This window comes from Pelodiscus sinensis, chromosome 1 (genome assembly GCF_052426305.1).
Source record: "Pelodiscus sinensis isolate ZL-2025 chromosome 1, ASM5242630v1, whole genome shotgun sequence".
Classification (NCBI taxonomy): Eukaryota; Metazoa; Chordata; order Testudines; family Trionychidae; genus Pelodiscus; species Pelodiscus sinensis.
The window spans coordinates 22,345,231-22,362,428 of NC_143052.1; the positions used below are offsets into that span (position 1 = coordinate 22,345,231).

At 43.2% G+C, this 17,198-nt stretch overlaps 1 protein-coding gene across 8 annotated transcripts in view; it reads right to left on the reverse strand.

Annotated features, from left to right (window-relative positions):
• Window positions 1–5,157: 5,157 nt before the first annotated feature.
• Window positions 5,158–17,198, reverse strand: part of CD36 (CD36 molecule (CD36 blood group)) — a 62,219-nt gene continuing 50,178 nt past the window's right edge. For 7 of the 8 annotated variants that reach the window (XM_075926457.2, XM_075926429.2, XM_075926451.2 and 4 more), the window contains exons 9-14: window positions 15,931–16,118; window positions 15,030–15,148; window positions 12,998–13,071; window positions 9,416–9,470; window positions 7,274–7,433; window positions 5,158–5,779 (exon numbers count right to left, since the gene is read on the reverse strand). In XM_075926457.2, coding sequence (XP_075782572.1) covers window positions 5,757–5,779; window positions 7,274–7,433; window positions 9,416–9,470; window positions 12,998–13,071; window positions 15,030–15,148; window positions 15,931–16,118 — 619 coding nt within the window. In that variant the 3' untranslated portion in view covers window positions 5,158–5,756. Of the gene's footprint in view, window positions 5,780–7,265; window positions 7,434–9,415; window positions 9,471–12,997; window positions 13,072–15,029; window positions 15,149–15,930; window positions 16,119–17,198 lie in introns of those variants that run through there. The other variant, XM_075926473.2, reaches the window with a different exon arrangement.

Sequence of the window (17,198 nt, forward strand, 5' to 3'; positions counted from 1 at the left end):
GCAGCTCAGTAGAGAATACGAGGTGTGGCTATGTAAATCCCATTCAGCCAGGGCTGATGGAGGGTCAGTGTTAGAATGGAATGTGGAGAATTGTAACTAATTTGGGGCTGTTGTGGGGGTCACTAATCATGCTACCCCTAAATGTGGGAACTGTAAAACATGCCACCAGTGTTTGCAGGAGAGACACCACCATCATGGGAAGAGGTCTCGGAGGAACAAGCCTCCCCCCTTCCAGAGTTGAGTGAACTAAGCTGGGGTGAAGGGTTAAAGGGCTGGAGTCAGCCTGCTTCACACCTGCCAGGTGTAAGCAAAAAGACTGGCTCAACCTGCCCCTTTCCCCTTTTGTTTTAAGGACAGACCTAAAGCAGGCTTCCTGGCTATGTCTAGACTGGTATGATTTTCTGGAAATGCTTTTAATGGAAAAGTTTTCTGTTAAAAGCATTTTTGGAAAAGCGTGTCTTGATTAGCAGGATGCTTTTCTGCAAAAGCAATTTTTGCGGAAAAGTGTCCGTGGCCAATCTAGATGAGCTTTTCTGCAAAAAAGCCCCAATCACCATTTTTGTGATTGGGGCTTTTTTTGTGGAAAACAAATCTCTGCTGTCTACACTGGCTCTTTTGCGCAAAAGATTTTTGGAAAAAGACTTTTGCCCGGCAGCAGCATAGTATTTCTGCAAAAACACTGACAATCTTACATGAGATCGTCAGTGCTTTTGCGGAAATTCAAGTGGCCAGTGTAAACAGCTGGCAAGTTTTTCCGGAAAAGCAGCTGCTTTTCCAGAAAAAGTGGCCAGTCTAGACACAGCCCCCGAGGAGTCTTTTCTTTTGCTAGTCCAGTGAATGCTGGATTCATTTGCCAGTCCAGCTGGTGGCTAAAGAGTTGAAATCATGGAGAGCTGAAATCACTGGTTTGGCTGAGAGCCAGACCCATTGCAGCCAGTGGAGTGATGGCGACCAGAAGAGTGGCTGGTGGGCATCACTGGCTGGTGGCGTAACGTGGCGTGGAGTGGTGGCAGGCGAGGAGCGGTGTGGAGCGGCAACCAGCGGTGTGGCACGGCGACCAGTGGCGTGGCATGGCGTGGAGCAGTGGCAGGCGAGGAGCGGTGACCAGCAGTGTGGTGCGGAGTGGCAGCAGACGAGGAGCGGTGACCAGCAGTGGCAGGCGACCAGCGGAGCATCCAGTGGCGTAGGACAAGACAACTGGTGGAGCATGGCGGAGTGTTGTAAGGTGCCCCCTATCTATCCCGTCACCCCCATTTCTACCCAGGTTGGGAGGTGAAACCCTGTGGGTGAACTTTGGGACTCTGGGTGGCACAGAGACCAAGGACAGAGACTTTTGGGGTGTCGGACTCTTTGGACTTCAGGTGATTCTTGGCTGGGGCAGGGCTTAGCTCATGTTTGTATTATGAACTCTGTTTGTGGTGTTTCCCCCAAGTTAATGACGTATGACTTCTCTCTGGCTGTCTGTGTCTAGACTGCATCCATTTTCATAAAAGGGATGCAAATTAGACCTATTGCAATTGCAAATGAAGCGGGGATTTAAATCTCCTCCGCTTCATTAGCATAAAAATGGCTGCCTTTTTTTCCGGCTCGGAGCTTTGCCGGAAAAAAGCAGTCTAGACGCAGATCTTTCGGAAAATAAAGCCTTTTCCGAAAGATCCCTTATCCCTCTTAAAATAAAGGATAAGGGATTTTTCAGAAAAGGCTTTATTTTCCGAAAGATCCGCATCTAGACTGGCACTTTTTTCCGGCAAAGCTCCGAGCCGGAAAAAAGCGGCAGCCATTTTTATGCTAATGAAGTGGGGGAGATTTAAATCCCCACTTCATTTGCAATTGTGATAGGTCTAATTTGCATCCCTTTTACGAAAAAGGGATGCAGTCTAGACACAGCCGTTGGCTACGTCTAGTCTGGCCCCAAATTCCGGAAAAGGGATGCAAAGCAGGTAAGTCAGCATAGGGAAATCCGCGGGGTATTTAAATATCCCCCGCGGATTTCAATAAACATGTCCGCCGCTTTTTTTCCGGCTTGGGGAAAAGCCAGAAAAAAAGCGTCTAGACTGGTGCGATCCTCCGGAATAAAGCCCTTTTCCAGAGGATCTCTTTCAAGTTGAAAGTAGGAATAAAAGATCTTCCGGAAAAGGGCTTTATTCCGGAGGATCGCGCCAGTCTAGACGCTTTTTTTCCAGCTTTTCCCCAAGCTGGAAAAAAAGCGGCAGACATGTTTATTTAAATCCGCGGGGGATGTTTAAATCCCCCGCGGATTTCCCTATGCTGACTTACCTGCTTTGCATCCCTTTTCTGGAATTTGGGGCCATTCTAGACATAGCCACTGTGTCTAGACTGGCAAGTTTTTCCGCAAAAGCAGCTGCTTTTGTGGAAAAACTTGCCAGCTGGTCTACACTGACCGCTTGAATTTCCGCAAGAACACTGATAATCTCATGTAAGAAATCAGTGCTTCTTGCGGAAATACTATGCTGCTCCCGTTCGGGCAAAAGTCCTTTTGCACAAAAGCTTTTGTGCAAAAGGGCCAGTGTAGACAGCTCAGATTTGTTCTGCGCAAAAAAGTCCCGATCGCGAAAATGGCAATCGGCCCTTTTTTTTGCACAAAAGCGCGTCTAGATTGGCATGGACGCTTTTCCGCAAAAAGTGCTTTTGTGGAAAAGCATCCATGCCAATCTAGATGCTCTTTTCCGCAAATGCTTTTAACGGAAAACTTTTCCGTTAAAAGCATTTGCGGAAAATCATGCCAGTCTAGACGTAGCCTCTCTGTTTCATTAAATGTATCTTTCCTACACTCAGACTCAGTGCTTGCGAGTGGGGAAGCATTGCCTCTCAGAGGCACCCAGGGGTGTGTGAATTTCCCAGATTACTGAGTGGGGGCTTGAGCCTGTTCTGTGTGAGATGGACCCCAAGATATTGAACCCAGCCCTGGTTACTGCTAGGCCTACCCAGCAGAAGGGTTACACTTACAATAATTTAACAGCAATCAAGATCAGGATACAAATGGTTAGCAAAAAGGAACATAGCTAAATTGTTCCAACAATTACTGGGACATAGCCTCCTTTGCTGTAAAGCAGTTTGCCTCTCTTAACTTCAATGGACCTACGTCAGTTTACATCATCTGAGGATCTGGCCAACCATAAGAAGTTAATAATTCCACCAGCTCTAATTCCTTGTAGTTATAATGTTGATTGTTGTTACCAATGTGCTCTGTGTGCTTTTCTCAGCGGGCTTGGTTTTTTATCAGGCTAGGACCCTGGAATACTGGTGAAAAAAGATCTCCAAGTGTTTATATTTTATATCAATATCAACATATGCTAGCTCAGAGGAAAGAATAATAGTATTGATTTTCTATAGCTCCTATAGCCATTTGGGGCAAACCCTAAAATAAAATGAGAATAAATAGCTTATTTGTTCTGATGCATCATGTTCCAAAGGGTCAAATCGTTCCCGTCAATATGCCTGGTCAGTTCTTCCTTACTTCAGGGAGGAGCTTAATGTTTTAATCCAAGCACAATGTTCTGTAAACACACAATAGCATTTCCATCAATTTCTGTCCTTTTCCACTACCAGATGTGAGAGATCAGCCAAAAACTAACTTATATTGTCCCTTGGCTTCAAGTCCATTGCAGCCAGGACCACTGACGGGGGATGGGAGGCAGAGGATGCAATTGCCCCAGGGCATAGTGATTCTGAAGGGCAGGGCTTCCCACCACCACTGCCATTACTGCAGCAGCAGTGGGAGCCAGAGCCCCATGCCCTTTAGAATCACTGCAAAGCCCTGGCCAGCTCTGAGGGCCAGCAGGGGCCAGGCACTGCACCGTGCAGCAAAGTTCCCTCTAAGCTGTGTGGCAGCATGGCCCCACAGCTGCTTAATGAGCCCCTCCCTGCCAGGAGATCAGGACCACCTAGCTGGGGGAGGGGCACTTCTCCCTCATCAGAGAGCTAATGCAGAGAAGTGCCTCTCCCCCAGCTAAGCAACTCCGTGCACAGAGCCTGGAGCCCCTGGTTGGGTGGTGCTCATTAAGCAGCTGTGGGTCCATGCTACCATGTAGCTCAGAGGGAACCTTGCTTGCCAGATGGTGCTGGGGACTGGCTGCCCCTCCCTGCCCCTTTTGCCCAAATCCCTACTCCTTCCAGGCACACGAAGCTGCCCTTCCTACATTGCTCAGGGGCCCAACAATCATGTCAGCTCCCCTGATTGCAGCAATGCTTCCACATGCCAGGCCCATGCTGTTCAGCATTTGAGGCTGCTTTTTTCTGTGACTACAGCCTCAGGCTTTATTTTTCTTTTGCAGTTCACCTTGGAGGACAAGCCAACCAAGTCCTGAGAAGTGCTGAGCTTCAAGCACTCTCATTCCAGTAACCACACAACACATCTCCATCATAATCATCCCAGGCCTCGGCTGAGTGGAGAAAATCTGTTCAGGTAAGCATGTGTCAGGCATCCTAACCATGTGATCAGCCCAATCATAGATGGCTGTGGGCAATTATTGATGAATTTCCCACTCATAGGATTCTAAAAATTATAAGTGTCATGATTTCAGATATTGAAAGCTTTGATAGTACTCTGTGGAAACTGTAGGGGACCAGACTCAAAAAGGGGGCTGCAGCGAGATCTCAAGTTTATTGCCAGGAGGTTGTTATAATGCCACGCTGACTTTTGCCCTGCAGCTGGCAGTGGCACTGCCTTTGGAATTGAGTGCCCAGCTAGCAGCCATCACTCTCCAGCCACTCAGCTCAAAAGGCAGCCCAGAAATCAAGTGACAATGCCGCAAACTCTCAATAATGTCCCTCAAACCCTCTCCCTCCTGCAACCGCTTTCTGAGTTGGGACACCCAGTTTGAGAAACACAAGTCTTCCCCCCATGAAATCTTGATAGTATAGGATAAAAGTACACAAAATATCATATTTGATGGGGAAGACCAGATTTCATGGTCTGTGATGGATTTTTCATGACTGTGAATTGGTAGGCCCCTAACTATTGGCCAAGGAAATGCCAGAAAGTTCAGGTGAAGAGAGGGACAACACAACAGACCAAGAACAGGGATAGGGCTGCTGTACAAATGTTTAGAAAGGAAACAGTGTGTGGGTACATCTCAGCCACCATTAGCAGTCATGCATGTATTTGGTTCATGTCTGTACATACATTGTTTAAAATAAAGCTTCTCAGAAAGCCTTTATTGACATTCAGATATTATGGTTAACCACTTTACACAATAAACTTGATAGTCATTATAATTCACATCTCTGAAGAGAGGAGAGCAGTTTTATTGCAAGAACATCCATTGCTTGTGAGGAAAAAAAATACTGCATGTAAGTTCTAGAAAACTTCATGATCTTTGTGAGGTCACCATCCTGTGTTCTTGGAACCAGATCAGTCACTGGCTTTTACTTCTATTCTCACAGTCCCCAGAGAAGCATACCAGCAAGTCATATAAATGGGAGTATGTAGGCTGGATTCCAAACTGGATTTCAGTCTTCATCTGCAAATATGTTATTTGTAATTGAGGGTGGTACCACAGTAGTGGTTTCAGATTATGATTTTGTGGTGGCCTCTTTATGAAGGCAGTAAAAATGAGCCTTTTGAAATATCAAGGAGTTGCTGGATAAGAAGTTGGATTCTGTATGTTCTTCACAGAAAGGAAAGATACATTAATTCCATAGGGTTTTAATGTGTATAAACACTGTCACGAGACCAGATTGTTCTGCCACTGAATTGTACAAACTTCTTGTTTGAAATTGGAAGTAACTATTGCCTACATGGAAACTCCTTTGTCACCTGTAATGGAAAAAGTCAGAAGTTAATTAATCATATGGTATACGGTATTCCCATATGGTATTCCTGCAAAATAGCTAACTCAGTTGACCTGAGAGAAAGGGTAATTATGGTAACTACAATCTCTTGTTTTGTATTATGTGACACAAAACATTGTTCTGTACTATATAATCTGATATTTTTACTTTGATATTATTGAAATGTTGATCTTATATACTCATTTCCTTCAATTCACCCAATATCCCCACCTAAACTTTTATATCAAATCTATTATTTGAACTACTCTGCTGTACCTCTTTGTGCATCATAGAACTATATCCTGTCCTATATTCTGGAGCTGCATAGGGCCAAAACCCAGATAAACTGGTGTGGTTCTGCTACAAAGTAGTGATGAGGGACAATTTGGAAACCCTGTGGAAGAGATCCATACATCCTGATCACTCTGCTGAGAGGGCGGCCCTACAATGCAGTGCACAGGAGATTTAGGGATTCCAGCAGGGACTTGCTGCTAGGAGATCATGTGGATTTACACCTATGTGGTTTCACCTGACATTCTACCAGACAGATGGGCAGTTGGAGCAGTCAAAGAGGCAATTCTGATCTGGGCAATGGGCAACAGGTATGGTTGACTCTTTGAAACAGCCCCACTGACTCTTTGAAAACAAGAGGTCATTCTGGAAGTTACCAATTCCCAAGGTCTTATCTTGCATGAATTCCAGTCTGTCAATAACACTGGCTGTGTCTAGACTGGCAAGTTTTTCTGCAAAATCATCTGCTTTTGTGGAAAAACTTGCCAGCTGTCAACACTGGCTGCTTGAATTTCCGCAAGAACACTGATGATCTCATGTAAGATCGTCAGTGTTCTTGCGGAAATACTGTGCTGCTCCTGTTTGGGCAAAAGCCCTCTTGCACAAATCATTTGCACAAGAGGGCCAGTGTAAACAGCACAGTACTGTTTTCCGCAAAAAAGCCCCGAATGCGAAAATGGCGATTGGGGCTTTTTTGCGGAAAACTGCGTCTAGATTGGCCACGGACTCTTTTCCGCAAAAAGTGCTTTTGCAGAAAAGTGTCCTGCCAATTTAGACGCTCTGTTCCGAAAATGCTTTTAATGGAAAACTTTTCCGTTAAAAGTATTTCCGGAAAATCATGCCAGTGTAGACGTAGCCACCATGTTTGAACATGGCTAGGAACCGCATTAGCAAATGTCAGCTGAAAAAGGCTGGAACTTTATAAAAGAAAACCTGACCTGAAAAGAAAGGGTGTGTATTGAGTTTGAGTGAAAATTAGAATGCAATATGGCTGTTTATTAAATAATTCTGGGGCTGGCCTCTTAGGCTTGTCCTGGAGTCACCAGGAATTAAAGATTAATCCTTAATTAAAGATTATGGCATGTGATGAAGCCTCCATCCAACCAAAAAAGGCAACCTTCATCTGAAGTCACTTCTCTGGTGAAGCTGCCATGGGGGACAGCACAATTAGCACCCGAGATCTACTTACTTGATTTATTTGATTGGCAAATGAAATATGAGACGATGAATGCTAGGAACATCACAGAACCGACTATGATCAGCACCACTTGCAGCAAACTCAGCAGCTTCATCGGAGAGATCACTTTCGATCTGAACATTGTTGCTTTCTCATCATCAATAGTCGCCGTCTGAAACAGTGCAAGAGCATTTGCGGCTGAAGCATGCAAGTCCTTTCTCACCAAACAGTGTGATGGCGTATACATGGATTAAAGGGCAAGGACTGGATCCTTGCAATGTTCCATACTGCAGTGCCTAACTGTTGCTCTGCCACCCAGTGGATTCCACAGTCCTGATTTACATGCCCGGGTCCCTATACAGTGCCTAGGCAGGGCCAGGCACCTAAGAATGGGAGCTGCATAAGTCAGCTTGCCAAGCAGGGAGCTTCCAGAACTAATCGATGAAATATATCAAGGAGAGGAATGGGGGTCTGAAGCGCTTTCCCCTAGGGTCTTGGGCACCTAAGTCTAGGTGAGCTGGAGGAGCCCTGAAGTAAAATACCTCTCCTATAATACATAAGAACATAAGAACGGCCAACAAAGGTACATCTAGCCCAGTATCTGTCTGCTAACAGTGACCAAATGCCAGACTCCACAGAGGGAGGGAACAGAACAGGTAATTCTCACCTAATCCCTCTCTTGTAACTCATTCTGAGTCCCTGACACACGGTGGCTAGGGGCACCATTCCTATCCATTCTGGCTAATAAGTATTGATGGACCTAACCTCCATGAATTAATCTAGTTCTTTTTTGAATCCTGTTAAAGTCCTGTTCTTCACAACATCCTCCAGCACAGTCCACAGGTTTACTGTGTACTGCATGAAGAAACACTTCCTTTTGTTTGCATTAAACCTGCTACCTATTAATTTCATTTGGTGACCCCTAGTTCTTATGTTATGGGAACAAGTAAATAACTTTTCCTTATTTCCTTATAAACGTAAGTGTAGATTTGCAAAAGGAGGTTTAGCCTAGTGATTAGAGCCTGCATGAGCATGTGGGAGACGTGGGCTCAAATCCTCTCTGCCCCATTGAGAGAAGGGTCTCCCCCTTTCAGGAGAGTGCCTATGAGCTCCTACTCCAGGGCTGTGTCTAGACTGGCATGATTTTCCAGAAATACTTTTAATGGAAAAGTTTTCCATTAAAAGCATTTTCGGAACAGAGCGTCTAGCTTGGCACAGACGCTTTTCTGCAAAAGCACTTTTTGCGGAAAAGCGTCTGTGCCAATCTAGACGCACTTTTCTGCAAAAAAGCCCCGATCACCGTTTTCGCAATTGGGGCTTTTTTGCGGAAAACAGTACTGTGCTGTCTACACTGGCCCTTTTGCGCAAAAGTTTTGCGCAAAAGGGACTTTTGCCTGAACAGGAGCAGCATAGTATTTCCGCAAAAAGCACTGATTTCTTACAGTAGAAAGTCAGTGCTTTTGCAGAAATTCAAGAGGCCACTGTAGACAGCTGGCAAGTTTTTCCGGAAAAGCGGATGATTTTCCGGAAAAACTGGCCAGTCTAGACACAGCCCAGCTGTTTTGAGTATTTGGAGGCATATGGGCACAATGCCTGCTGGATTGGACCCCACTGGCAGAACAGGGTTAGCACCTAGTCTGAGGAAGTTGCAAAGGCTCAGATATGACATGAGCAACTGGGGAACCTGTGCTCATGCTCACTGGGAGAAACTTACGCATCTAGAAAACTTCAGGTGCTAACAGAGTTAGGCAGCAGCTGAGTGGGGGTTCTGTGAAAGTTGGGTATCTATGAGCTTTTATGGCTCTAGCTGTAGGTGCCTAATTTCAGGCCAACAAGACTGTAAATTTTAGCTCTGGACTTTTTTAGTAAATCTCCTAGATTATTTTTAATAAAGCTGAAATAATTAGAATGATTAATAGAATCATAGAATACTAGAACTGGAAGGTACCTTGAGAGATCATGCAGTCCAGTCCCCTTCCCTCACAGCAGGACCGAGCACCGTTTAGATCATCCCTGATAGATGGCTACCCAAACTGCTCTTAAATATCTCCAGTAATGGAGATTCCACAACCTCCCTGGGCAATTTACTCCACTGTTTAACCACCCTGACAGTTAGGAAGTTTTTCCTAATGTCTAACCTGAAAACATACTAACCTCATTCAGCCAAAGAATAGGGAAGATGTAGGATTCTTTAATTTTTGATAAAGCACTGTAAGAAATATTGAGATAAAAGAATTAAAACAACACATTATTTACATGTTGCATATTTACAATTTCCAGATAGCAGTTTCTCACACACTATACTCTACCACTTTTCTGAAAGTGTCAGAGAGCACAATCTGTATGCAAACACGTGGGAAACCTCCAGTAAATTCAAACTATAGCAATCCTACATAGTGTGAAAAAGTATGTGAAAAAGAAGATAGATTGATAATGTATGTACAGGTTGGACCTCCCTGGTCCAGCACCCTCAAGACCTGACCGGTCCAGGACAAGGAATTTTTCCAGATCAGGGGAGGTCTGGAAGGTGGGATGCAAACCTCCCTGCTGGGTTCCTCTCCCCAGCCACCTGAGCTTCTGTCCCCAGCCTCCTGTCCCCGCAAGCTGTGACAGTCTCACTGGAGTTCTCACTGGGCCCACCACCCCACTGACCTCGTGCAGCCCTGCTATCTCACCAGAGCTCCCGGTAGTCCAACTGGTCTCACGGCCACCCTGCCACTCTGCCAGAATTTCCAGAGACCCCAGAAAATGCAAACCCCACTACCCCATGAGTTCTGCCCCCACCGCCAGCTTCCCTGCCCTGCCAGCTGCCAGCTCTGATGCCCCTGAGGGCTCTACTACCCTGCTGGTCCTGCCGGTCAGCTTCGCTCCGAGCTGCCAGCAACCTCTGCTAGTGGGGAGCTCCAGTCCTACAAAAATCCTTAGTTCTGCTGGGCCACAGATGTTGTCAGACCAGAGATTCCAAGACCACAGACTTTCAACCTGTATAATTATCTATATCTTTATTATTATCATAATATTTTTTTTCTTATGTATCTTCCCTCCCCAAGCCAGTGTTTCATATCTGTCTGTTGTCCTTCATCATATAATTAGATTACAAACTCTCAGTCGGTTGAAGGGAGGAGACTTTATGACTGTATTCTAAATTAAATGCGTGTATAGTACCTAGACCGCAATGAGGTTTGTATCTCTTGTAGGTGCTCCCACATGTAAATAATAATTATGAGAAGGTGGATGTGTGCATACAGTGGGTACATTTAAAAGGTTTCTTCCATTTTGAAAGCTTCTACTAGTTTGAGAAATATATTTTATACTAGTTGAACCTCTCTCATCTGGGACTCCCTGGTCTGGTAACATCCGTGGTCCATCAGGACCACAGATGTTGCTAGACCAGAGAACCCCAGCTGCAGAGGTTAAGAGTAGCTAGGAGTGGAGTTGGTCTGGTCAGCAGAAGCCTGCAGTGGCAGTGACCTGAGTTTAGAGAGCCCCAACCTGGGTTCATGGCATTCTAGGAGCAGCTGCCACCGTGTGTGGATCCAGAGCTGGGAAACTCCGGGAGTAGCTGCTGCCGCATGCAGGACTAGGATCAGGGAACCCCAGGAGCAGCTGCCACCATGTGGGAACTGGGGGCAGCAGAGCCAAGCAAGTGGTACAGAGTAGGTCAGGCCTCTGGGTTCTCCTGGGGCAGCAGCCAAGAAGGAAGCCCTTGGAGAACCTGGATGCCTGACCTCCCCTGGTCCAGCAAATTCCCTTCTTCAGGACCACTCTGGTCCCAAGAGTGCCAGACCAGGGAGGTTCAACCTGTACTTGAAATAAGAACCATGAATGGAAACAGTAATCTCTTTTGCAATATTTAGGGTGCGCGTGCTCACGCGTGTGTGTGTGTGTGTTAGGACTGACTGGCCGTTGTAAAAAATGCATATTTGTTGAAATTTAAAACTGTTAAACAGTGTCAAATTCAATGAAACAGATGGCAATAAAAAGGTCAGTAAAAATACTAAGATTATCAAAGCATAGGTAATAAAGAACAAGAAATTTTCTATTTTGGGGTTCCAAATTCCACTATATTTACAATAAAGGTAAAGGGGAAAAAAAGGGTAACACTGAAATGAAATTTTTCAGAATTATGAAGCAATCTATTTTGGATGACCCAAACCAAAAAATGTTTTGGATTTGTATTTAGTAAAAATGTTTGAGATTTCAATCTTTCATTCTAACTTGAAATAAGATTTTTTTTAATGTAAGGATTATTGTCCAATCCGAAAAACATGTATCACTTGTCCCAAATATTTATATATATGCATGCACAATAATGGGATCATTCCAAGGTTAATGCTTGAATATATATTTTTACTTATAGTTTTCAGTCAGAATGACTTTTGTTTTTAAATTAAACAATGAAGAACAAAAGTAAGCAATTTTTGAAGAAATACAAAGTATGTTTCCTGTGTATGTCTCCTGAATATTAAATGGTCCAGGTTATCATTTTCATTGACACTAGTTTTTGGAATATTATTCATATTCTCCATATAGTATCTAATTCTGCTTTTGCTTCTCTTCCCTTGTATTGATAGTAGAGTCATATCATACCTCTAGTTCCCAATTCAATGGCAAGTGTAATCAATGAAAGACTTTCTATTGACCGTAATAAGCATTGGATCAGGCTTTAGTGCATAATAGCCATTTCCAAGAAAATGGAGATTCGAATTTTACTTGCAAATATTTGAGTAGAAGGACATTTTAAAAATGAAAATATCAGCAAATTTTTAAAATTAAAAACAGAACATTTCACGACATTCACAAATATTTCACACATCATGTTGAAACATTCTGCATTTTGAAATGTCACAAATTGGAAAATATTTAAGACTTGACTTTTTATATTTTACAAAATTGTGCATCTTCTTATATTTATAATTATGTCTGATTCCAATGGACCTACAAATTAGTTAGGAAGTATACTCGTATTTTTTTTCTAAAAGCTCCATTTTGGGTGATATCAGAAAATACAGAAGTGCTGGAAAAGAATTTTACAAGTGGCAAGGCACGCCATCCTTACTCTAGCCCAGCACTGAAATCTGTGGGACTATTCATGTGCTGAAAGACATGTACATGTTTAAGTGCTTTGCAGGCTCAGGGCCAAAGTATGCCTCACCCTGCAGGACAGACCCCTAAATCTCTATTAACAAAATTAAAGCCAAGTTATTTATAAAAGTAAATAGTATCCATTGTTGGACCTTAATTACTGGATTAAATTCAGAGCTGGTGGGAGAGAAACACCAAGTGAATCTTCTCCTGAAATCAGAGACCACTGTAATATTGTGAGCCCAGCTTCTTAATGGCTCCCAGTCCTAGCTCGCTACACACCGATTCCCAAGGGACATTCCAGCATTCAGGGATCACTAGGGTGTAAGGATACCCCTGCCATGTATCCTGTGCCAACTGCTGAGATGTGACCTGTAGTGGAACAATTACATTCATCTACTCTTCCCACAGATTTCCCCAGTGCTGGGGATTTTCAGAGGTTTGGTTTAGGAATGTAAACCCATAGCTGCCCTACTGCAGAACTGAGACACACTATCATAACATGGTCATTATGAAATGCATATTTAATATTTAAATTATATTGACTATAACACTAGCAAGCATTTTTGTAGAGCTAGTTACCATAATAGCAAAAGAGCTAACAACCAAAATATTGTACTTATGTTTTAGAAACAAAGAGAAAATACTTACTCAATTTTTGGTTCACGCTTCACCAGTAAGTTTACTTGCAGCCTTTTGGCAAATCGTAATGTAAACCCAGTGGTCTAAAGCCAGAAAGATGGAAAAGGAGAAAACACAAAATAAAACAAAAGCAACTAAAACAACCACAGTGAATTTAATGTGTGTGATGGTGGACAATACAAGCTTAAATCTGGAACAGGTACATCAGATAAACTCGGGTTGCCACTATTCATGAAGGCTGTGTCTAGACTGGCCAGTTTTTCTGGAAAATCAGCCGCTTTTCCGGAAAAACTTGTGAGCTGTCTACACTGCTCTAATCTAACTTCAGGTACTTAATTTAGATTACATTGTTATAATTTATAAAGTCAAAACTAAATAGTTGTGAATATTTTGTTTTGTGAAAAATTCCAAGAATTCAAGTTTCCATCCCATTTCAGGACAGACCAATTTTTCATGGGGCAGAATTCCATTTTTGGTTACCTTTCATTAGTACCAATTACAGAGGTGTTTTTGTGAACATCTGTGCCTTAAGAAGAGGTCTGAGACTCACAACTAGTTTTTCAGACACATGAGTTAATCTTAATGTTCATATTAAAGGTAAAACATTTTGGTATCATCTGTTTGTTTTAACTTGTTTTTTTTTTATAAATAATTCAGCCACGAACCAATCCAGCATAAAAAGTGTATAATTTGAAGAATGCAATTAGCTGGATTGCAATAATACAATGAGACTCCTCACATACTTCAAGTTAAGCACATGCTTTGCAAGACTAGCACTCAAGTAGAGTGAAAATTTGAACTGACTAAAATCAGACGTGCAGCAATATTTTTAGATTGGGATTTATCCCAGATGAAAAGTGTGGCAATCAAATGCCCTTGGAATCAGATAAATGGTGAACTTCATTATTACAGTCATTCATTCGGAAAGCAGACCAGACTGTACTGCAATTGAGCTGGTTTCATGACTAGGTTGGACCTCCCTGGTCCAGCACAAGAGAATTTGCCAGATCAGGGGAGGTGTCCCCTGCCACTGGCTCCAAGCCAGCTAGGCCCCTGTCTCTGGCCCCCACTACTCCCTCCCCAGCCAGGCTGCCTGTTCTGTTGCCGCAGGCCCCTTGTCCCTCACTGCCACATATGGCTGGGTTTCTCCAGCCCTTGGCCCTAGCTCCACACTGCTGTGGGTGGCCAGGTTCCCCCAGCTCCACACTGCCACCAGTAGCCACACTCCTCCAGTTGCCAGCCCAGTGCTGCCATGGGCAGCCAGAGTTTTCTGGCCCCTGACCTCACACTGACACAGGCTACTGGGGTTCTCTGGCTCCATGCTGCTGTGGCAGGCAGGTTTCCCGAGCTCCATACTACTGTAAGTGGCTAAGTTTCTCCAGCCCCCGCCCCTGTCCTGCCATGGGAAGACAAGGTTCCCCAGCCCCACACTTGCAGACAAGGTTCCCCAGCCCCACACTTGCCACAGGCTGACAGTGGTCCAGGCCCCACTGCTGTGAGGCTCTGGACCTGCTGCCTCCTGCCCCCAGCCCCAGCTGGGCTGCTGGCCCTCCTGCCATTAGGTTCTCAGGATCAGGTCCTACTGGACCATGAAGTTTCCAGACCAGAGAGTGCTGGTTTTCAGAGGTTCGACCTGTATATTGATAAGCTGAACAGTATTGTGAAGATACATTTGTATTTTGTGCTGAAAGAAAGACAATGTGGCAATCTCTGAATTCTGATGATCTGTATCAAATGGAATCTATGCATAGTTTTGTAAAAACTGAATTCTGAGTGAGATTTTGCCTACCCAAAATGACCCCAATCTGCTAACTAGAGAGAGGAGTCAAAATTAACACTTTTATGTGAGCCACCAAACTTTGGAGGTCAGAATAAGATTGGGGCTTAATTCTAAACCCCATTTAATGTGGTTTGGCAAAACCCAAACTCCAAAATATGGGCTCCTCCAATCATATCTGAAATGAATTAATATTATATCTATACTGTAAAACCAATATTCTGCATGGCCATCAAGAAACAAATATTATAAATGTTGGCTTACAGGCTCTATATCTAAAAAGGTCTCGTGTTCATCCTTATTTGGACTCAGTCCTTCAGTATGGTTGGACACATCTTCACTTGCATACAGAAAATGGGGAAGTGTAATAAACACTGGTTTTCCTAGTAGAGAAAGACAAACAAAATTGGAAAGTTAACTGTTAGTCTTGTTTTTCTTATTGAAGTGTCTTATCTGAGGGGACATGTATGTGAATGATATGCACACAAAAATACACATTCATTCTGCAGATTTACTAAACCTAAAGCAGAGAGAGATTCTATTGGCATCTAGATAGTTTGCATAAGTAAAATTAGTTGCTATTACAATTACTGCATATGGGCCAAATTCCAGCTGTAAGTTTACTCCAGTTGCTGCTCTCACTCTGCTAATATGCACGGATAGTTATCCCATCATGTATATGAGATCTCCTGAAGCCAGGCACTTGTGAGTATTCAAGACTTTTATGCAGTCAATGAAGCTTCTTTTATCCGCCTCTCCCCACCCCATCACAGACACAGGAGAGATAATTTAGGATAATTTAGTATTGAATATGTAAATAGTATTGAAACTTCCATCTCTCTCTCTCTTCTTTATCCATCTCCCATATTTTTATTTGTTGCATTTGTGCCATCTCCAAAGCTATATAAATAGTCCCATCACTACAGTCTCCGAGCATCTCCCATGCATTCATGAATTTATCTTCACAGCCCCCTATTAAGGTAAAGAAGTATTCAAGTTCCTGTTTAAGGAATTGAATGCTTCAGAGAAATTAAGTTACTTCCTCAGGGTCACAGGAAATTCTTGACAAAGTCAAGAACTGAAATTAAATTTCTAGACTCACAGGCTTGTACCTTAGCCACAAGACAAATAGCTTGTTTGGATTAGTGGCATCTTACTACTATACCTTCTTTACAGGCACTAATGTTCAGGGCTCCAGCTGATGTGCAATTTTTTGAGAAATCCTTTTCTGTGCAGAAGCAAATATTTTCTGGGCTTTCAAGGGGAGACGCAAATGCTGCACGAGGTACTGTAAAACGATACAGGGGAATTTCCTTCACAATCTGCTCGCTCTCAAATATGCCATAGATAGATCTGAAGATAAAAGAGAAATGTTTCAATTGTCTCTTGTTTATATTATAATTACAGGTGTTTTGGTCCCTAGAAATTTCTTTTTTTTTAATGATAAAGTGCTGTTGGGAACAGTTTGGGTGATTTCAGGCTCCTTTAGCTCTGGCTTATCAGTTGGTGGAAATGCTTAGACAACGATCAAGTGTACATGACTTTTCCAAAAACGAGACAGAGGAAGTGGTGATTTTATAAGTCTCAAGAAAAAATCTAACTTTAAGAACAATAGTACCATGGGACTTTAGGGGCGTCATAGACTCTCCTTCACTAGAGGATTTTTGAAAAATAGGTGGAATAGTTATCTATCTTGGATGGTTCCAACACAACATCTCTTGGCAGGGGGACAAATAATATAACCTTTGTGGTCCCTTTCTTGTAACTCTATGGTTCTATGATACTATTATATAAAATACAGCAACACAAACATATACAGTTAAGAAGAAATGTACACATAGCTCCTTTCGAGGGACACACCTATGGGGGCCTGTTGTGAAGGAATGTTTTAAGTCTTTCAAAGATGTTTCTACCTGTCTTTATATTAGAAGAGTTTTACTATGTCAGAGGTATGATCTTTTTTCATAATAACATGATACCTATATAAGACTTAAGCTATTCCAGAATACTTATTCCAAAATAGCTTATTTCAAAATAGCCCATCTACACTGAAGGGTAGCCTCAAAATTAGCCCAAGCCAGGCTTCCCTAATGTAGACGTGCTATCTCAATTTAAAGCCCCAGGAGGAATCATAGAATCATAGAACCATAGAACTGGAAGAAACCTTAGAAGGCCATCAAGTCCAGCCCCCTGCCCAAGGCAGGACCAATCCCAACTAAATCAACCCAGCCAGGGCTTTTTCAAGCCGAGACTTAAACATAACTTAGAATGGCCCTGATGAGAGGCTATTTTGAAATAGCAGAAGTGGGTCATTTATACATGCCTTATTTTGAAATAGGGTATGTCTAGACTACAGGGTTTTGTCGACAGAAGTTTTGTCAACAGATACTGTCGACAAAGCTTCTGTCAACAAAGAGGGTGTGTCTAGACTAC